Genomic DNA, 21,966 nt, shown 5'->3' on the forward strand with positions numbered 1-21,966 from the left:
AAATTATCATGTGTCGATCAGGTGTTTGGAACCTCAAGAGCCAAGTCAGTCGGGAATACAGGTTTCTAAACAGCACCTCCTCTCCCGAGAAGTGCTTAAGCTTAAAAACTGCTGTCTGCTAAGGTCAGTAACCTTGTGAAGGAAGCTCAGGCTGAGGGAAATGCCCATGTGCTGGTGAACTCACAGGCCACCTCATCAGACTTAGTGTGAGTCTTGTGGATTAGCCTAACACGTAACATCCTGATAAGCTAGAAAGATTTAGGATGCCCTTGACAGAGAAAATAGTTTAAAATGTTTATCTTCTCGTGCAGAAGACATCGATGAACTAAGTAGGAGAGGCAATAGGTCCGTTAATTTAAAAAAGAAAATCTCAGAGTGGGTTCCAGCCCCCAACACTTGCATCTCTGGTCAGCGTATGGCTCCTCACATTCGCGTTGAGGAAGGAAATATGCACACACACATCACTTACCCAGCTACAAAGAGATAAAGGAATCTATAAATTTTGCATTTACAAGATCCTGCAACGAAGGCGTTGTAAGTTACTCTTTCTGGGCACCACAGGTTCCAGCAGCACTGATGTTAAAGAAAACCGCAATCTGGACAACATGCCCCCCAAGGACAGCAGCACACCCGGGCCTGGCGAGGGTATTCCGCTCTCCAACGGGGGTGGTGGGAGCACCAGCAGGAAGCGGCCCCTGGAGGAGGGCAGCAATGGCCACTCCAAGTACCGCCTGAAGAAGCGAAGGAAAACGCCAGGGCCCGTTCTACCCAAGAACGCCCTGATGCAGCTGAACGAGATCAAACCGGGCTTACAGTACATGCTGCTGTCCCAGACAGGACCCGTGCACGCACCTCTGTTTGTCATGTCTGTGGAGGTAAACGGGCAGGTCTTTGAAGGCTCCGGCCCTACAAAGAAGAAGGCAAAGCTGCATGCTGCTGAGAAGGCCCTGCGGTCTTTTGTCCAGTTTCCCAACGCCTCTGAGGCCCACCTGGCCATGGGAAGGACCCTCTCCGTGAACACAGACTTCACGTCCGACCAGGCGGACTTCCCCGACACGCTCTTCAATGGCTTTGAGACTCCAGACAAGTCGGAGCCACCCTTCTACGTAGGCTCCAATGGGGATGACTCCTTCAGCTCAAGCGGAGACGTTAGCCTGTCAGCCTCCCCAGTGCCTGCCAGCCTTACCCAGCCTCCTCTGCCCATCCCACCACCATTCCCACCCCCAAGTGGGAAGAACCCCGTGATGATCTTGAATGAGCTGCGCCCAGGGCTGAAGTATGACTTCCTCTCCGAGAGTGGGGAGAGCCACGCCAAGAGCTTTGTCATGTCCGTGGTGGTAGATGGCCAGTTCTTTGAGGGCTCAGGGAGAAACAAGAAGCTTGCCAAGGCCCGGGCTGCACAGTCTGCCTTGGCTACTGTCTTCAATTTGCACTTGGACCAAACGCCATCTCGCCAGCCTGTCCTCAGTGAGGGTCTCCAGTTGCATTTGCCACAGGTGAGGAAAAATGTGTGCTTGCCGATGAGTGGCCGCTGCCCTTAATGACGTTTCCAAGCAGCCTTTAGTCTTCACTTTTGGTTTTGATGCCTTATGTTACTAAGCCCTGAGCAGGAGCAGTTGCAGGTAAGTCCGGCTATAGAGTAACTCTGCCTCAGTTTCCATGGTCACTTGGTCACTGAGAATCTGAGTTAGTCTCCTGATGCTGGCTAGGGTCATGATAATACAGCAGGGATACCTCAGGAACCTCACCAGGACAGTCACAATTCCCTTTCCATTGAACCATCCCCCAAAGAGACCCTCACCCCACAACAAGCCTTTGCTGGGGAAGGGGCAGGGGGCCCAAATGCTGGAGTTTTGCCTCTGTTCGACAGGTCATTCCTTGAATCTGCATAGAGAACTCATGCCCAGAATTAAGGGCTGCTGGCCAGTCTGCCGCTGAAGTCCCCATTAGGGTCAGGATTTAGATAAAGCACTACCCTAGAGCAGTGGGGAGCTGCTGGCAGGGCAGGGGGTGTGGCGGGGGGAGCTATTTCATAAACACTTTAGAACTGGCCAGTGGCTAGGCATCTCTACATGCCAGATTTCCTATGTGGCACCTCTGTGGGCTTCTCCCTGCTCCAACTGGATGGGGACAGCCACTCAAGTTTGTGTCCTCATAGAAAACTCACAGTAAAGAAGGGGAAATTTAGGGTTGGGGATTTAGCTCAGTGGTAGAGCACTTGCCTAGTAAGTGCAAGGCCCTGGGTTCGGCCCCCAGCTCTGAAAAAAAGAATTAAAAAAAAAAAAAAGAAGGGGAAATTTAGGGTAGCTCAGGATGGGTCGCTGAAGGAGGAAGAAGGGAAAGGGACTTCAGTCCTCACCAGGTCCCAGATCATTGGCTGTGCTGGGTCCTGGGAATGCCGATTTCATGCGTCTGTTTTTCAGTCTTCTGTCTTAAGCCCTTTTTGTCAAAATGTTCTTTAGGGTGGAAGCAGTTAAGTTAATAAGTTAGAAAATGTGGTGGATAGGAAAGCCATTCTCCTGGGCCTCAGGTGGGGCCCTTTCTCTCTGGCCTGTCACAGCTAGAGTTGAGGTGACCATAGTTCTTGGTTTTAATTTACTGTTTTCTTTTTAAGGCAAGGTCTCATTATAAACCCTGTCTAGACTGAACGTTGCTATGTAGACAAGGCTGGCCTTGAACTCACAGAGACCCATCTGCCTCTCCCTCCCGAGTGCTGGGGTTAAATCCAAATCTTGGTTTGAAAAGATTTGTTCTGCTTTGCCTAAAGCAGTCAAGTGCATCTCAGGAGTGGACTTAGTGTCTTACTGATATCCTGTGACAAACAAGTATTTGTTTCCTATTAGTCCCTGTTAACATCCCTCCAGAGTAACCAACTGGTTCAGTGGTTATTTTACAAGCCAATGGTCCTAGATCCCAAGTGACTCAATTTCCAGGTGTAGATTTGCTAAAATCTTTTGACCCAAGTTCAACATACCATCTGATGTGACTTGTCTTCCCTTGACGTTGACAATGACTGCCAGACCACTGAAACTATTTCAGATGCCGTAGAGGGATAGCGGACAGATGGTCTGGGGCAGGTGGTCTCAACCCTGCTTTCTGTTTTGTCGTTTGGTTTTGAGACAGGGTAGTCTCTCTATCTACCCCTGATGGTCCTGGAACTCTCTATGTAGAGCAAGCTGGTCTGAAGCTTACAGAGATCTGCTGCCTCAGGCAGTGCTGAGATTAAAGGCTCAAGACACGACAGCAGGCTAGCCCTGCCTTCTTAACTGGCCGCCTCCGTGGCTTTGTATGGAAGGACTGAGCTCCTGACCTGGGAGGCAAGTGGCCTAGTCATGGTGAGGTAGGCTGGACCCCTCTCCACCTCTTTATGCTGCTTACCGCTGGGTCCTGAAGAGGTCGAGCATCGATTTCTGGACCTCTGATTTGGAGCCATTGTCTGGAAACAGTATCCTCCTCACACCTCTGCTCAGAAACATAACCAGCACTGCCCAGGGTAGCTCAGAAATGTATGCACCACGGAGGATGGAAACAGTAAGGCCTTCTCTGAGGGGACTTCCAGGACCAACCCGAGTGGCTATGTATCAGAGGTGGGGGTGGGAGGATCACGCCCTGTGATCCAGGAAGGATGTAAGTTCTTGCTTTTCCCCTGAAATACTTCTTAAAGGGCTTGGGCCCAGCATCCCTGACCTGAGAACTGTCTGCCTTCCTGATGATTCAAGAGTGGGGTGGGGCTAAAGTCAGATAGTGTTGGCCATACCACAACTGTGGTTCTCTGCTCCAGCAGGCATGCCAGGGTAGTGTATAGCATCAGTATAAAGCAGGTCCTCCCCCTTGTTCATGTCGTTGAAGGTAAGTGGTTGGGATGTAGGATATTTCATTCTATTGTTTGTTTGTTTGTTTACTTATTTACTTGTTTGAGATAAGTAGTTCTGGCTGCCTTGGAACTCTCAATATAGACCAGGTTGAACATGAACTCACAAAGATCCATCCACCTGTCTCTGCCTCCCAAGTGCTGGGATTAAAGGCGCAGGCCGCTGTGCTCCACTGCAATTAGGATCTTATTCTTTTGTTGTGTACAGCCCCAGACACATGGGTCCATCAGTCCTTCTGGGAGAGTCAGAGCTACACACATCCTTCAGTTGCCTGTGCCTCATGGTATATATCCCATAGGTGCCTGGCTCAAGATTCACAGGCTCAGGCTTCTGCAGGAAAGTCACTTGGAGCATACCCTTATATGAAATAAAAACCTTTAAAACTTATATTTTAAAAATCCATTCTTTCACAATTTCATATATATATATATATATATATATATATATATATATATATATATTATCATTTCTTTTTTCCCAGTATCCTCTCTTATGCCTGCCCACTCTCGCTGAACTCCTTCTTAACAACAAGCTCCCCTCCTACCTTCATGGCTTCTTCTCTTTGTGTGTGACCCACTATGTCTAACTGGGGTTGCTTCCGTGGGCGTAGGTGAGGGGTTCTTTATTTGAGGAAGGGCATTTACTAGTAGCTGCAGCACCAAGGAAAATGACTCCCTCTACCCCAGCAACCGTTAACTTCCCATGGTTCTTTAGGGAGCCATAAAACCACGCCCTCCCTCAATACTGTGATCACAATGTAGAGTCACCTGGGAAGGCAGTCTTATCGAAGAGCTGTCTATATGTAGGTTGGTGTAGGGCATGTCTGGGGGTGGGGAGTATCTTGATTATATTAATTAATGAGGGGAGAAAACCCTTTCCCTACCAGGGAGCCCTAGATGGTCTAATCATAGAAAAAACAAACCAAGCACTAGAATACATGCATTACTTCCTTGCCCTCTGCTCTTGACTGTGGATATAATGCGGCCAGTTCTCACAAGCTCTTCCTGCTATGACTTCTCTGTGAGCTAAATAAACCCTGTCTCCCTTATGCTGCCTTTGCTAGAGTATTTTATCACAGCAATGAGAAAAGACAGCAATACACCTATCCGTAATAGAATGTTGGTAGACAGAGCCTAGCCCTGTTTGCATGCCTTGGGCAGGTAGCCACTAATGCTCTCCCTAAGGCAAGGCAGTGGGTGCAGCCGCCATGTCGCATCCTGAAAACGGTGTTCCTCCCTTATCACACCTCTGTCTCTACAGTTGTCTGTCCCTTCTCCAGTGTTCCCTTAGTCTGTCTGGGGCTCAGCATTTACCAGGTACTCATCCCTATCACCTTACCTGTCATCACCCTCTACACTCAGCAGTGCAGGCCGCACAAAGGCGTGCCTCTCAGATGACAGCAGCACTGGTCCTTAAGTCTAAACAAATATTCACAGAGCGGCTCGACAGCATGTCTTTAGCAGAACATGAGCAACGGTTCCTCTCAAATGGCTATGAGCTTCCTAGCCATGGGCTTTGGACCAGGTGTACAGGGCCAGGCATGAATTGAATCTGTGGAGTAGGCCTCCAATTCAATTTCAAAGTGGTTGGTCACACCCATAAGTTATGCCATAGTTGCGTTAGTCATCAGGCACAGGGGCCACTGATGACTTTTGTCTCTGCCCACTGCCATTGTGCATGTGCGCGCACACACACACACACACGCGCGCGCGCGCACTTGCTGGATGTGCCCGTGTGGGTTTTCTAGAGTAGAAGTGGGTCTGTAAGAGTCTTTGAATTAGACAGCACATGTTGGCACTGGGAGACCGGCTCCACCCCTGGCCCTAAATTTGGTCTCTGCTCTCCACCAGGTATTGGCAGATGCTGTCTCACGCCTGGTCCTGGGTAAGTTCAGTGACCTGACAGACAACTTTTCCTCCCCTCACGCACGAAGAAAAGTGCTCTCTGGAGTAGTGATGACCACAGGTAAGCATCGAGCACTCTGTTCAAGCTGTCTGCTGTCAGGTTTGAAAAGCATAATGCCCTCAACCTTGTGATGCCAAACAGAAAGCTCCCCTTTATTCTTTCTGTGTTTATGCATCTGTCATATACAAATATAGGAACTGTCTGTGGAAGCCATTCTTTCCTCCTTAGAGCTGGGAACACAGCTTAACTGGTAAAACACGTGTTTTGCCAGTGAGGTTCCTAAGGTCAACCCCAGCAACCCCCCACCCCCAAAACAAAACTCTTTTTCTTCAAAATGTTCAGTTTTTTTTAAAAAAGGATTTGTGTGTGTGTGTGTGTGTGTGTGTGTGTGTGTGCACATGCGTGCGTGCCTTGTCTATATGTATGATACACACAGTGCCCTCAGAGGCCAGAAGAAGGCATCAGATTTCCCTTGGTACTGGAGTTACAGATGTTTTGTCAGCTGCCGTGTGGGTGTGTGGGTGCTGGGAACTAAACCTGAATCCTTTGTATGAGCAGTGGGCGCCATCTCTTTAGCCCCCCAAAAGTTCAACTTTTTAACGTGTCCTTTTCCTTTGGAGAAAGCATACTGTATTACCATGTGACACCATTTTGACCTGGTGTACTCTGGAAACAACACATTATGATCTCTGACTTCTGTTAAAGCATAGACCTTTTCTGCTCGATAAGTGTCACTGCTGCCACAGCAGAGTGATTTCTATGGAGAGCAGAGGAACTCTTGTCAAATCTGAAACTCTGGAAAGTGGTAAAGCTCACCTCATAGATGAGGCTCTGAGGGCATTCCAGAAAGCAGCAAGGCTGGAAGACCCACCCAGATGTGTCCGGCGGCATCCCATAGGCCAGTGGTTCAGAGGATGGGGAAGCCCATTAGTCTAAGCATATTCATTCCCATCCTCTCTCTCTTCTCCTCTCCCTTCCCTCACCCCCACACCCCACCCTCACACACTCATAAATACACCCCTCTCCTGGTCACCATCATATCTGACCTGTTATGCCACACCCTCCCACCACAATGGACTGAAAACAGAAACACAGCCAAAGTAAGAAGAAAGATCCCAGAGTTTCCTCACGAATTTGTCATACCAGTGACAAACATGACAGGAACTTGGTGCCATCTGGGACATCAGTGGGGTTGTTGCTGTGACTGATAGATGGTGTGGTTCGGAAAAGCCTTTTGGAAGTGGCTTGTGGGAGGAATTGTGGAACCGTTGGAGATGTGGGCCAAAGAGGCCCTAGAGTGCGTAAGCTCATCTTAGTGAGTGATTCCGTGGGGCTCGGAAGACCAGGCTGACCAAGAATGAGGACACATGGAAGGTTCCAGATGGGGACCCAGAGCGTGCTGGAAATTTAGGTTACACTGTAGCAAAAGGCTCATCTACAGTTTGCTAGTCCCCTGTTCTTCCCATTCCAAGTGGGAGGTTTGTTAGCACTGCGTGTTAGGAATGTGTAAAATGTGCTTTAATTGTTACAGGGCTCACAGCTAAGCTTTCTGCCGTGAGTCTCAGTAGACATTGGATTTGGGACTGTTAAGATTATGACACACTTTGAGGATAACTAAAGGCACGTTTCATTAATATCCTTTTGGAGACCAAGGATGAAAGTTGTTTTAGGATGTGTTTGGCTGTTGGGCTGACTCCCAGTGGACTTAGGATAGCTAATCTTGATTGATTTGAGAAATGCCTAGGTGTGTCCGTGAGGGATTTTCCAGAGGGGCCTGGGTGGCGAAGGGCAGCCTGAATGTGGACGGAACTATGCTATAGGCAAGGGGACCGGGGAATAAAAAGGCAAAGAGGAGAAGGCCTCTTTGAACGCATGTATCCTCTGTGCCTCCAGCCACCGTGAGTTAGGCTGTTCTGTCCCATTTTGCCACAACAGAGTAAAACTTCTAATTGTGAGTAAATAAATAAATTCCCCCTTTAAACTGCTCTCCCAGGAATTCTGTTACAGAAAACAGAAAAGTTTAACTACTAGCATTTTGTATCTTTTTCTGACCAAATGTGTGTCTAAAGCCAGTGAACTGGAACTGGGCCCATAGGTTCAGTGCTCTCACTGGTTGAATGGCCTCAGGAAGGTTATTGATCCCTGCTAGCTGCAGTTCTTTTCTTCAAAATGGAAACAAAGCTCTCAGAGGACACTGTGAGGATAAGCGGTGAGGAAGATTCCCTAACACTCCTGGCACAGTGCCTCCCACATAGCTGTGTCTTAGTTCTTTTCCTGTTGCTATAATCAAATGCCATGATAAAAACAGCTCAGGTGGAGTCATTTCAGCTTATAGTTTGAGAAGTCCGTCAGGGCAGGAAAGTCACCTGGCAAGAGCTTGAGGCAGCTGATCACATCACATCTGTGGTCGAGAAATAGAGAAGAGTGTCTTGTTTAGCTCCTATGTAGCTCAGGGAATGGTGCTGCCCACAGTGGGCAGGTCTTCCCATTTCAGCTAGGTTAATCAAGAAAATCTCTCAGAGGTATTCCCAAAGGCCAGCCTGGCCTAAATAACCCCTTGCAGATAATGCCCAGAGATTTATCTCCTACATGATTCCAGAGCGTCAGGTTGACAGGAATACTAACTCTCACAACATGTAGCACACATCTGTTTCCATCATTGTGAGTCTGCTCTGAGGCCATACTCAGGATTGGTTTGTTGATTCTGCTGCTGCTGCTGCTGCTGTTGCTGCTGCTGCTGCTGCTGCTGCTGCTGCTGCTGCTGCTGCTGCTACTGGTGGCGGTGGCGGTGGTGGTGGCAGTGGTGGTGGTGGTTGTCCTCCTAGGGATAAATCCTACGGCCTCACACATGCTGGGTATATGTTCTCCCACAGAAACACATCCCCTTCCGTATTCAGGTCACTGTAGCATGTCTGGGTCAGTGACCTGCTTCACAGGATTTAATCATGACATTCCCTCTCCATAGGTCACATTGTGTATGATCTCATTCTTGGTGTAGGAAAGTGAGAAAGATTACTAATAAAACAATGGAAGCTGACTCTGTTTTCTGGTACTCTTGAGCCTGTAAGTCGTTTGTCCTCCTTAATATTTTACTTCAGGACGAATTCCAGGCCAGGTAGTAGTTATGTATAGAACTTCGTACCTGTAGTCAAGGGTGAATGTTCAAACACCCATGCGTGCCAGTGGAAATGGCCACATTAAGTTTAGGGTGTAGACTGCACCCATGCGTGCCAGTGGAAATGGCCACATTAAGTTTAGGGTGTAGACTGCACCCATGGATGCCAGTGGAAATGGCCACATTAAGTTTAGGGTGTAGACTGCACCCATGGATGCCAGTGGAAATGGCCACATTAAGTTTAGGGTGTAGACTGCACCCATGGATGCCAGTGGAAATGGCCACATTAAGTTTAGGGTGTAGACTGCACCCATGGATGCCAGAGGAAATGGCCACATTAAGTTTAGGGTGTAGACTGCACCCATGGATGCCAGAGGAAATGGCCACATTAAGTTTAGGGTGTAGACTGCACCCATGGATGCCAGAGGAAATGGCCACATTAAGTTTAGGGTGTAGACTGCAGGATGAGGAAGTAGCTTCCTGGAATTGGTGCAGACAGCCTCTGGGAGAGGCTCTTTCTGTCGAGTGTCCAGCTGACCCTGAGTGGTCCAGAGCACATGTCAATCAGGACGGATCACTGGCTGCCAGTCACTCTCCTGTCTTTCAGGTACAGATGTCAAAGATGCCAAGGTGATAAGTGTTTCGACAGGGACGAAGTGCATCAACGGCGAATACATGAGTGACCGTGGCCTGGCTCTCAATGACTGCCACGCAGAGATAATCTCCCGAAGGTCCCTGCTCAGGTTTCTATACGCACAGCTCGAGCTTTACTTAAAGTAAGTCTAGGCGCGAACCAGCCAAGGAAGCTATTTAAGATACTTTCTGTCAGAAAGCATTGCCTCACCTTTGCTCCCTTTGAGGAATCCTCGGGACTGAAACCTGAGGGAGGCTGAGCCCAGCCTTGCTGTCCTGTGATGCTGTCTGAGTGGGTCCCACTCTCCCAGGATGCTCAGTCCTGAACTAGAGCGGACTAACTCACACACACACACACACACACACACACACACACACACACACACACACACGCATACTTACATAAGACATAGACACAGAAACACCGCATAGTCGTAAATTCAAGTCCATATTTCAGATGCTGTCTTTTGTCTCATGCACTGTAAATATAAATCTGTCTTCCTAGCTGGCAGGTGGCGGTGCACACCTTTAACCCCAGCCCTGGGAGGCAGGGGAGGTGGATCTCTGCGAGTTCGAAGCCAGACCGGTCTACAGAGCTATTTGTGGACAGCCAGAGCTACACAGGGAAACCATGTCATGAAAAGGAGTGGGGGGAAGCCACAAAATAAGTCAAACAAACCAAAAAGAAAAGATGTCTTTCGGTCACTGGGCATGGGCAAAACTGATCTTGCACCTGCCGGCTTTCCTTGACAGTGCAGTATCTTCCTGAGGTCTTTCTACCTTGTAATCACACCCGAGGAGGAACACTCACTCCCAGTTGATGACATATTGATCACTGAATGGACCTATACTATAAATGTTACCATAAGCATGGGTAACAATGATTCCAGTTCAAGCCAGACAAGGCGGTGCACAGTTGTAAATCCCGGCAGGAAGAGGGAGCTGAGGCAGCAGAATCCCACGTTCCGAGGCCGACCTGGTGTACATAGCAGGATATCGTCTCCAGAAACCTGCCTCTCCCCACTGAAAGCCCCGGCCCCTGATGTCAGTCTGAACCCGTAGACCTTTAACTGCCACGCTTGTAACTTTTCCCTTGCAGTAACAAAGAAGACCAGAAAAAGTCCATATTTCAGAAGTCAGAGCGGGGTGGGTTCCGGCTGAAGGATACCGTGCAGTTCCACCTGTACATCAGCACCTCACCCTGCGGAGACGCCAGAATATTCTCTCCCCATGAGCCCGTGCTAGAGGGTATGGCGCCAGACTCCCACCAGCTGACAGGTTTCTAAGAAAACATAATATACTGTAGTGTTAGAACGCATCCACATCTGTGTTCCTCTTCAGTTCTTTTTTTTTTTAAGTTTTTGATTTCTTTAAAATTTCAGCCTTGGGTATGGTTTTGATAAGAGTCCCCGTAGAAGCATAAATTCCTTCTTCCCGATTTAGTTAAAGAATATTAATGAGTGAAAAATGTCAGCTCTAGGAGGAAAGTGCTAAGCGATCCCTGTGTTTGCAGTGAGTCTGACTGGTGAGTGTGTGAACGGTGAGGGGGACACAGGTGGGGCGGCCCCTAGTGTCCTCTCTTCCATCCTCTGGGGGCCACCCTAGCACTGCAACTCGATGACAGTTCATAGTAAATCCCTACTCTCATGCCAACCACCAGGTCTTCCAAATGGATTTCCTGGGTTTTGAAAACAGTGATGGGCTGGAGAGATGGCTCAGTGGTTAGAGCACTGACTGCTCTTCCAGAGGTCATGAGTTCAATTCCCAGCAACCACATGGTGGCTCACAACCATCTGTAATGGGATCCGATGCCCTCTTCTGACCTGCAGTCACATATGCAGGCAGAATGCTGTACATAAAATAAATGAATAAATCTTAAAAAAAAAAAAAGAAAGAAAACAGTGATGCTCACTGTAAATAATTACTATTTTCAAAATAATAATAATAATAATAATAATAATAATAATAATAATAAAAACTTAGAGTCACCCATGTTCATATTCCTCACTGCTAATCACTGGGAGTATCTGTGCACATTCCCAATGGATTGACTTCCGTATTGAATTTTGAAGAGATGAAAATACAAAGAGTAACATGTCACAAGCACTTTGTTACCCAGAATTAGCAAATCTCAGCATCTTTCTCCATTTGTTTCCACTCATTAATGAGAGCATCATCTCAGCCGATGTAAACGTAAACCACCTTTTCCCACGTTCATAAGTGTGCCGTGTATCGTGTCTTTTCAGTTCAATTTTATATATTTATATATTTATTTATATATTTACTGGGATGTGTTTTTGTAAGTGCTTGCATACATATCTATAAATGACACTTTAAAGTCTGGTATGTTAGATGTGCTTTTCAGTGTGTTATCTGTTTTATTGCCTGTGGGTTTCGAACCCTCTCTTTCTTCTAGAACCGGCTGATAGACATCCGAATCGCAAAGCAAGGGGACAGCTGCGGACTAAAATAGAATCTGGCGAGGGGACAATCCCTGTGCGCTCAAATGCCAGCATCCAGACCTGGGATGGGGTGCTGCAGGGGGAACGGCTGCTCACCATGTCCTGCAGTGACAAGATAGCACGGTAAGGCCACGGGCCGCCCTCACCATACACTGTGCGATTGGCACAAGCCCTTTCCCACTCCACTCAGATTCACTTGTGCTCTACCTCAGCCCTGCTCAGCTGCTGTAAGAGTTAGTTCTCTAGGGACTAAGGTCCTCCTCAGGTGCTTCTGGGGTTATCTGGAGGGACAAGGAAGACCATGGCACAGGACACTCCAGTGTTCATTCCCACGTCACTTGCTTCCTTCCAGACATTCATCTTGCCTTTTATTATGTCTTTTTCAACATCGGTATCAGGGCAAAGCTGATGGTGTTGGGCATTCTACAGGCTGTGTTTTACAGAATTACTCCCTGAGGAAAACACACAAGTGTCTCCTTGTCAGCGGAGAACACAGTGTCCACCCTTGCTGTGCCCATCAGTTAACACTGTGGTAATGGATCTTTACCAGCTAGAACGATGTGAGGCATCCCAGGCCGGGGAGAGAGCTCGGTGAACACAGTGCTCTAGTTATCACGTGCCTGGGAAGCCGCTTCTCTTGGGAGCTTAGATCCAGGTCAGATTTTAGAAATCTCTTTCCTCAGGTGCCAGTACAAGCTCCAGCAGGTCTTCTCTCTCTGTTTCAGCTAACGTAAGTCAACGTGTATAAAATCAAGCCTCTCCCTTCAGAACACGACCCTGTAGCACCAGGGTAAGCAGTTCTGGATTGACTGGCCACCCAGAAGGTTTGGAGTTGACATAGACATAGCGTGCGTGTGCCTTTTGTCTCCTTCACATCAGACGAGTCACATGCCCAACCCGATATGTCCTAACAAGCTCAGGGAGACACATCTCACAGTATAGCATGAAACCTAGTCATCACGTAGAACCACTCATCTTTTCAACTGTCATGAGCACTTTGCCCCGGTTTTTCTCTGAAGCGGATTTCATAGGGAGCTGGGTTCATCATACCTGTGCCTTGGACCATTCTTCCTAAGCATGGTGCAAGTTGGGCAATGCCTAGCTAAAGAGAAGAAAAATGAGGACCAGGAGTGTTTGAGATTTTGGACCAATTGAGCATACCTAGCTGAAACCCACAGCTTACATAAAGCTTACATGCTCCTTCAAACCTCCAGGTTGAGTGGACTGCTGTCTGTGCCTGCTGTGCAATGTTTATTCTTCCTGTTGTCCAGATGGGGTGTGTGTGTGTGTGTGTGTGTGTGTGTGTGTGTGTGTGTGTGTGTGCCTGTCTGTCTGTGTCTGTGTGTGTGTGTCTGTGTGTGTCTGTGTGTCTGTCTGTGTGTTTGTCCGTCTGTCTCTGTGTGTGTCTGTCTCTGTGTGTCTGACTCTGTGTGTGTGTGTGTGTGTGTGTGTGTATGTGCGTGCGTACGTATGACAGCTTGTCTGTAGACAGTCCCTTCTATTCTGTTGCACTGTACGTTTGTAAGCCAGGATCACAGTGCTTTGATTACTAGCCATTTAAACTATTTTGATATCTTTACAATCAGCCAGCAGGACCCTTAAACCTCATTCTTTTTTTTCTCTGAGTTGTTTGCTTTCTGGGCTTCTGGAGATTGCATAAGACTTTGCTTTTGTGTGTTCGCCTTTATTTTCATGCATTGTGTGTTCGCTTTTATTTTCATGCATTGTAAGTTCTCCTGAGACTTTGGTTTGCTGGTGCCTTCGGAGCATGGCATTTCATTTCCATATGTTTAATTTTTCAATCTGCATTTTTATACCAATTTATACCTTTACTCTATAGAAAGATACTTGTACGCTTTAATTTTTCTTGAGTTCTGTAAAGTTTGTTTTGAGGCTGATGTGTGGTCTGCCCTGGAGAATGTTCTCGATGCACTTGGGAAGCCTGTGCATCTGTCACTATGATGGTGGGGTGTTCTGTGTGTCAGGCCCAGACGGTCTACAGTGTTCTAAAGCTATTGCTTCCACTTCGCTCTTCCTTCTGACACGGGTATAGCCAAAGTGGGTGTTGGCATTCCCTAACCTTATTCTGCTGCCGTCCATTCCTCCTCGAGGCCTCACATATCCAGAAGTTGTTCTGTGGCTTGCTGTCTGATGCCGTTGCCATTTTGCACCCTTGTGTGTCTGTCTGGCAGGCGGTGCATGAGGAAGTCAGAGGACTACTCGCAGAAGTTGATTCTCTCCTTCTACTTTGTGGATCCCAGGGGTCAGCTCAGGTTGTAGAGCCCTCGCCCATTGAGCTACTTTGCTGGCCCGTCGATGTGTTGTCTTGCTGGTAAATTGAGCCCTTTATCATCATATTCTATCTTTTGTCTCTTCCGAGAGTTTAATTTAAAAATCTCTGTTATCTAATTATTCCTGCTCACTTGGTTTTCTTGCAGGAATCGTCTCTCATCCACTCACTTTCAGCAATACCCGTGTCCTCCGCGCTGAAGTAAATCTCCTAAGATAGAATTCACCCTTATGTTATTAACCCGTTTGTCACTCTCATTCATCAGGGAAGTCTCGTCCATTAACAGTTAAAACAGTCTGGGTAGGGAAGGCTCACCTTGTTATTTCTGTGTGAGTGTAATTTTATTTCTCCTTTTATTGATTTACTGGTTTGCTCTCTTACTGCCTTTTAAAATAGCCTCATAGGAATATCATTTTTTTTTATTTGCTACAGAGCTTCCTTTGTGGCTTTAAGGTTTTTGTTTAAATATGTATATGTGTGTGGGTGTGGGTATGTGTGCATGCCTCTGTTTGTGTGTGCCTCTGTGTGTGTATGTATGTGTATGTGTGTGTGTGCCTCTGTGTGTGTGTGAGTGGGTGTGTGTGCCTCTGTGTGTATGTATGCCTCTGTGTATATATGTGTGCCTCTGTGTATGTGTGTGTGTGCTGTGTGTGTGTGCTGTGTGTGTGTGCCTCTGTGTGTGTGTGAGTGGGTGTGTGTGCCTCTGTGTGTATGTATGCCTCTGTGTATATATGTGTGCCTCTGTGTATGTGTGTGTGTGCTGTGTGTGTGTGCTGTGTGTGTGTGCCTCTGTGTGTGTGTGAGTGGGTGTGTGTGCCTCTGTGTGTATGTATGCCTCTGTGTATATATGTGTGCCTCTGTGTATGTGTGTGTGTGCTGTGTGTGTGTGCTGTGTGTGTGTGCCTCTGTGTGGGTGTGTGTGCCTTTGTGCATGTGTGCCTCTGTGCGTGTGTGTGTGTATGTGTGTGCATGTCTGTGCAGGTGTGTGTGAAGATGTTGAATACAGCTGGAGCTGGAGTTACAGGCAGTTGTGAGCCCCTAGATGTGGATGCTGGGAACCATTCTTAGGCTTTCTAGAACAGCAGTACCTCTTAAACTCCGAGCCATCTCTGCACCCTGGAGCTTATGATTCTGATCACATAAAGCATCGTAACATCATAGCATTCTGTTTTAGACTGACAGTGATGTGACTTCAGATATGTACGAAAACTCCTCCTTTCTAGCTTCACGCCCTCACACTCTCTCACGTAGCACAGATTACGTCTTTGTATATTTTATACCCACTTACATAGATCTGTAGTCAAATTTATTTAAATTCAGTTAATGAAAATTACAAGCCAGGTATGGTGGTGTATACCCAATCCCAGCTGTCAGTAGGCTGAAGTAGGAGAATCCTTTGTTCAAAGCTGAATTGCATAGTGAGACCCTGTCTAAAAATAAATAAGTAGGGGTTGGGGGTTTAGCTCAGCGGTAGAGCGCTTGCCTAGCAACCGCAAGGCCCTGGGTTCGGTCCCCAGCTCCGAAAAAAGAAAAAAAGAAAAATAAATAAATAAATAAGTAAACAAATGACAATTAAATAAATAAATAAATACTATTTTATTTAATTATAAGCATATTAAAACCTGTACTTATTGTATATAATAGTTAATATTTAACATTTATTTTCACTTATGAGTGTGTATGTGTATCTGTATGAAGGAAGACTATAAACTTGACGGTGACTCCGAGGCCAGGAAAGGGCATTGGATCCCCTGGAGGTAGAGTTACAAGAGGTCGTGAGCACTGACGTGAGAGCTGGGACCTGAGCTCCTGTCCCGAGTGAGTGCTCTCAACTGCAGAGCTGTCTCTCCAGCCTAAAGTTACCTTTGCGGGAGAGCCTCCTCACGTTTCTACCCAGCTTCTTTTGCTGTCTACCCCTCTGATGCTTCAGCCTAAAGGACTCCTGCCTGTTCCTTCTTAGATCTAGTGATGGAACTGACTGCTGGTGGTCCCCAAGAAAGTCCTAAGTCCCCGTCATTTATGAGGGATACTTGAGAACGTCTTCCCGGTGCTGTTTAAGACTGTCTGTCTGCACTGTTCGAGCACTGACTTCCCGCTACTGTCTAAGACAAAGGGGCTGTTGCAGATCTGAATGGATGTGCTGGGCAGAGGCCACTTGCTCCTCCTGTAGAAGAGCACAGAGAGCTGGCCTAGGCTGAGGATGGGAAGGAGGCACTAGAGATGACCATAGCGTTCAGCTTGCCAGATGGCGAGGGCAGCCCCAGAAGGGTTGTCCTTAGGACAGTGAGGCCCTGAGAAGAGACCTAAGTCTATGGCCTGCGCTGCCGACCAAGGACACAGGGAAAGTCAGATCCAGGTGCAGGCAGGAGGCTTGTTCGGCACATTCACTTGCTCAGGACAGAGGTAAGCAGGTCAGGGCTGCTTCATGGATGGGGAAGGAGACTTCTGCAGAGGCATGGGAGGCTCCTGGAAGAGCCGCAATGCATGCAGGGTTATTTTGAAGGTTGTAAGTGCCTTTCTCTGAAGGTTACTTGTGACATGGGGGCAGAGAGAAAGGAGACTCACTGAGCAAGGGTTGCGGAAAGTATCACGCACAGGTCAGTGTTCGTCTTGTTGTCTGTCCTCCGGTCAGTGTCCCTGGGTGCTCAGGGCCAGGTTAGGCTTTGCAGTGGACTCAGCTGACAACACTGTAGTCCATCTTCAAACAATAACCTAGGGAGACAAAACAAAAAAGCCACAGACCAGTCCTGAACCCCGCACGACAGGCCTAAAGCCAGGAGGTGGGGCGACCTCCTGGCCTTGTAGTGACAAATGAGTCCCCTTCCCGGGGCCTGAAAAGAGAAGCTCTTCATCCAGCGCCCTGGCCCAGGCAGAAACTGGGCAGGCGTCTGTCTGTAGATGTGTGGTGAGTGTGTGTGTTACTTGGTGCTGCTTTGCCCCCTGGAATCTGGCTGTATCTGTGATGCCCTTGCCCTGTGGTCTGTGGTCTGGGGAAGTGAGAGTAACTATTCTCTGTAAGGCTGATTGGCATGAGCCTGCCTTTCAGGAGAGCTGGCTGAAGGAAGGGCTCTGTCTTCTGCCCAGTGCCTCAGAGCTCCAGAAGCTCCTGGGATCTTCTAGGCAGTGTGTGCTCAGAATTAATGACTCCTGACAGATGCTGGTTTCTGCAAGATTCTGCATTGCTGCCCAGGGGACTAAGTTCTGCTTAAGTTTCTAAATCAGCAGGCCTCTCATCTGCATCCGAAAGGAGCCCTTGGGCCTCCAAGAGCTGAATCATTTCAGAAGTTCTCTAAGGATGGGGAAGGCTGTTTTAATGTCCTTTTTGGAGGGTAGAAAGAATACATCCCAGGAACTACGGGTTGTCCATTCAGCATGTTGGCCTTCTTTGTGGGCTGAGGGAGGTCATAGAAACTAGAAGCTTAAGTTATGTAAAAGGCTTGTGAGGGAGCTCAGTGGGAGGCACCTGTGTGCCCAGTCCTCTAGGCTGAAGCAGGGAGAGCAGCCGACCTGGAGCCTGGGCTGAAGCTTGAGAGGAGCTGGTAAGAAAAGTTGGCCTGTTGGGCATGAGCTGTTTTCTGAGGACCTTTTTGGGGTTTCCTGGAAGGGAGTGGACTAGACCAGCCAACATCTTCCCAGGGCTGTGCCAGCTGCTACAGGGAGAGACTGAGGGCCAGACCTCTGGTTCCCTCAGAAGAGGGCACAAACAGGTAGGGCAAGAGTGGTGTTATTTGCCCCTGGTGTAGCTGAGGTTTTGCCATAAGTCAGAGGTCGATCTGTTCCTAAAGTGGAGTCCTAAGATCTGCTGGGACAGAAGGGAAAAATCAGGTTAATGCTGGGTTGGCCTTGAATGAAAAGAAGAAACCGAAGTCGGACATGGCTGCTCCTGGGTATGGTAGAAGAGAAGGACTATTGTAGATGTGAGGGAGACATAGCCAGAGTCATCTGGGAGAGTCCAGACAGAACATGACCAACTAGCCTACTAGGCAGAACCATATGAGGAGATGGGAAGAAGAGAGGGAGAGAGGGGAACAAGGAACAGTCCAAGAGGGCAAGATGCCAGAAAAGGACCACAGTGCCAAAATGGCTAAGTTACATAGGAAAGAGCAGCTGGGAGAAGGGCAGCCCAGCCAGGAGGACTGTAACAGGTAGGGACTGAGGAATGCTGGGAGAGCCAACAGCCAGCATCTGCTTTGGTATGTTAATAGCTATGTTAGCCCTTAGTCTGGATTTGAGATCTGAGGACCTGAGCAGTGGGGGAAGGGTGGGGAGGCATAGCTAAAGCATGACTGGGTGCAGATCTACCCAAGTGCAGCTCAGCAGTTGCTTATGTGGAGTCCTCCCTGTTGCTTACTAGCTGTGAGCCATGAAGTACCCATCTGCCTTCCATTCCTCCTTCAGTTCAACAGGATGTCACCTGGGCATACGGTGCCCATCCAGTCAGGAGTCTTCCTCTTCCAGTCAGGAGTCCTCCTCTTCCAGTCAGGAGTCCTCCTCTTCCAGTCAGGGGTCTTCCTCTTCCCATCAGGAGTCTTCCTCTTCCAGTCAGGAGTCCTCTTCTTCCCATCAGGAGCCTTCCTCTTCCCATCAGGGGTCTTCCTCTTCCAGTCAGGGGTCTTCCTCTTCCATCAGGAGTCCTCCTCTTCTCATCAGGAGTCCTCTTCCAGTCAGGAGTCCTCCTCTTCCTGTCAGAAGTCCTCCTCTCCCAGTCAGGGGTCCTCCTCTTCCAGTCAGGACTCCTCTTCTTCCCATCAGGAGTCTTCCTCTTCCCATTAGGGGTCCTCCTCTCCCAGTCAGGGGTCTTCCTCTTCCCATCAGGAGTCCTCCTCTTCCAGTCAGGACTCCTCTTCTTCCCATCAGGAGTCTTCCTCTTCCCATCAGGAGTCCTCCTCTTCCAGTCAGGAGTCCTCCTCTTCTCATCAGGAGTCCTCCTCTTCTCATCAGGAGGCCTCCTCTTCTCATCAGGAGTCCTCTTTCAGTCAGGAGTCCTCCTCTTCCAGTCAGGAGTCCTCCTCTTCTCATCAGGAGTCCTCCTCTTCTCATCAGGAGTCCTCTTTCAGTCAGGAGTCCTCCTATTCCTGTCAGGAGTCCTCCTATTCCAGTCAGGAGTCCTCTTTCAGTCAGGAGTCCTCCTATTCCTGTCAGGAGTCCTCCTCTTCCAGTCAGGGGTCCTCCTCTTCCAGTCAGGGGTCCTCCTCTTCCAGTCAGGGGTCCTCCTCCTCCAGTCAGGAGTCCTCTTCCCATCAGGAGTCCTCTTTCCACATCAGCTGATGATTGCTGCATCACTGCCTCTTACATTGACTCTTGCTTCTGACACATGTACCCCTGTATCTCAGAGGCCCTCTCTCCTTGGGTCTCCTCCCCTGTACTGATGGTATTACTTTCTAAATTGCAGCGCTAGTCAGTGTCTCTCCATAGACACCTGTGTCAGACAGGATTAAATTACTCCAAGCCCTAAGTCCTCCAGAACCTGCCTAGGATCTTACCCTTTCCCTAGTGGCTCCTGGCCACTCACATCAACCCCGCCCTCTGGTTACCCCAACCTCTCCATGGTTACCCCCACCTGTCCCCAGTCCCTCATCCCAAAGGCTAGAGTATATCCTTCTGCACCCCTTCCCTTTGGGGCTCACCTCAGGATCAGTCAGCTCAAGGAACCTTCCCTAAAGTTGGTGCCTCCTCCGTGGGCAGTCTCTCCTACTCCTCATCTCAGAGTTTGTTTGTCGTTTGGCTGCTTTATTGTTTAGCCCCTGGGCTGTGTTTTCTCCCGTCCTCTTCCATCCCATGTGACACACACAAAGGTTGCTCGGTATGCAGTGGTTTCCAGGTTGCCCTGCTTCTCTTGTCTCTGGGTAAAGAGAGCAGACACATAGTAGGTCAGCAGTGTGTCAGAGGGCTGCCCTGCAGATGGCAGACTGTGGTGTGGTAACTGCCAGGTGGTGTCACCGTCTCTGTCTCCAGTGCATGTACCACCATTGTCACACACACACACACACACACACACACACACACACACACACACACACCCTCAGAGGAGCTCCACATGAGGCTGTAGCCCTGGATCAGGATACTTGTTCCCTGACTGAGCAGCCATTTTATTAGAAGTAGGCAAATATATATGTTTACCCTTATGAAATTTCCCTCAAGTGTTTCACAACAAACATGTGGCTTCTTAATACCTCTTAAGGAAAAAAAAAACCTCCAGAAAGTATGCTGTCGTGGGGAAATATGCTAGTTTTTGTCCACTTTACACAAACCTAAATATAGCTGGAAAGAGGGAATCGTAATTGAAAGAATGTTGTGGTAAGATTGACCTATGGGCAAGCCTTAGGGCATCTGTTTGATTAAAGGTTGCCATGGGAGGGCCGAGCCTAAAGTGGGCAGTTCCTCTAGGCAGGTGGCCATAGCTGATGTAAGCGAGCATGGAGAGCAAGCCAGTAGGCAGCATTCCTCCATGGCCTCTGCTGCGTTGTGCCTTGATTTCCCTCCCTGCCCTCCCTTAGTGATGGACTGTGACTTCCCCGTGTTTTGAGATGAAATAAACCCTTTCCTCTCCAGGTTGCTTTTAGTCATGACATTTTATCACAGCAATAGAAACTATAAGACTATGACCAGAAATTATTACACTATAAGGTAATTTTTAAATAAAGTTTCGTTTAAACCCTGAGCTGCCGAGTCAGCAGTTTTCACTGCAGGCATCTTCGCCTTTCGCAGTCCGTCCCTCCCAGCGAGCGCAGGCCTTGAGTCTCTGTGCGGTCTGTATGGGATGCCGTAGCCATAGCTCCTGACATGTGCTTCCTTCTCCCGCAGCTGGAACGTGGTGGGCATCCAGGGGGCCCTGCTCAGCATTTTCGTGGAGCCCATCTACTTCTCCAGCATCATCCTGGGCAGCCTGTACCACGGGGACCACCTCTCCAGGGCCATGTACCAGCGGATCTCCAACATAGAGGACCTGCCACCGCTCTACACCCTCAACAAGCCCCTGCTCAGCGGCAAGTACCGTCTTGTCCGTCCGTCCGTCCGTCCGTCACCTCCTACCTCTGTGCCCTGAGCTCACAGGGTCGGTCCTACACGTTAAACGCCCCACCAGGAGCCAGCACATGGCTGCCAGGCAGCAGCAAAGCCCTTGAGAGGGGAACAAGACCTTGTCTGAGCCTCTTGGCCTGGGCTCCAGGGCCTTTTAAGGCAGTCCTTCTCCAAGATAAATGCCTGTCCTCAGTTGTGCTACAGAAGTTGCAGAAGCCTGACACCTCTGTGCTTTCTCATATACCTTGTATTCATTCCTGCCCCAGGGGCAAAGACTTAGGCATTCTTCCCAGACCAGCCAGGCTGGGCGTTGGCAGCTACCCACCCTCACTCAGATGCTATCCCAGTCGCTGCTGGTATCTGTCTGCCTCTGTGACACGTGGGGCAGCTGCGCTGACCACTTGCCTGTCTTCCCTGGTGCCTCTCCTGCCCTTTACACCTTTATTCCTGGTTTCTTTTCTTTTTTAGAGTGTCAGTGGCTAACAGTAAAGTGAACAGGAGCTTTTGAATTCAAAGGTCCTAACTTCTAAGCCCACCCTTATTTAAAAGGACACAGTTAAGGTATTTTTACTCTTTTAAAAAAATAACATTTTACTTACTCCTGTAAGCTCAAAACTAAAATCGTATCCTAAACTAAAAAATGCCCTTTTGTGGGGGGAGGGTGCATGT

At 48.6% G+C, this 21,966-nt stretch overlaps 1 protein-coding gene across 10 annotated transcripts in view; it reads left to right on the forward strand.

Moving 5' to 3' along the window:
- The window catches only part of Adarb1 (adenosine deaminase, RNA-specific, B1), a 128,246-nt gene that overhangs the window by 91,923 nt on the left and 14,357 nt on the right, over positions 1–21,966 (forward strand). For 4 of the 10 annotated variants that reach the window (NM_012894.2, XM_006256275.5, XM_039098454.2 and 1 more), the window contains 6 exons: positions 562–1,496; positions 5,723–5,837; positions 9,500–9,668; positions 10,625–10,803; positions 11,942–12,110; positions 21,082–21,263. In NM_012894.2, the coding sequence (NP_037026.2) occupies positions 562–1,496; positions 5,723–5,837; positions 9,500–9,668; positions 10,625–10,803; positions 11,942–12,110; positions 21,082–21,263 (1,749 nt within the window). Of the gene's footprint in view, positions 1–513; positions 1,497–5,722; positions 5,838–9,499; positions 9,669–10,624; positions 10,804–11,941; positions 12,111–21,081; positions 21,264–21,966 lie in introns of all 10 variants that reach the window. The other 6 variants (NM_001111055.1, XM_006256276.5, NM_001111056.1 and 3 more) reach the window with 5 other exon arrangements.

Source organism: Rattus norvegicus, chromosome 20 (genome assembly GCF_036323735.1).
Source record: "Rattus norvegicus strain BN/NHsdMcwi chromosome 20, GRCr8, whole genome shotgun sequence".
Taxonomy (NCBI): Eukaryota; Metazoa; Chordata; class Mammalia; order Rodentia; family Muridae; genus Rattus; species Rattus norvegicus.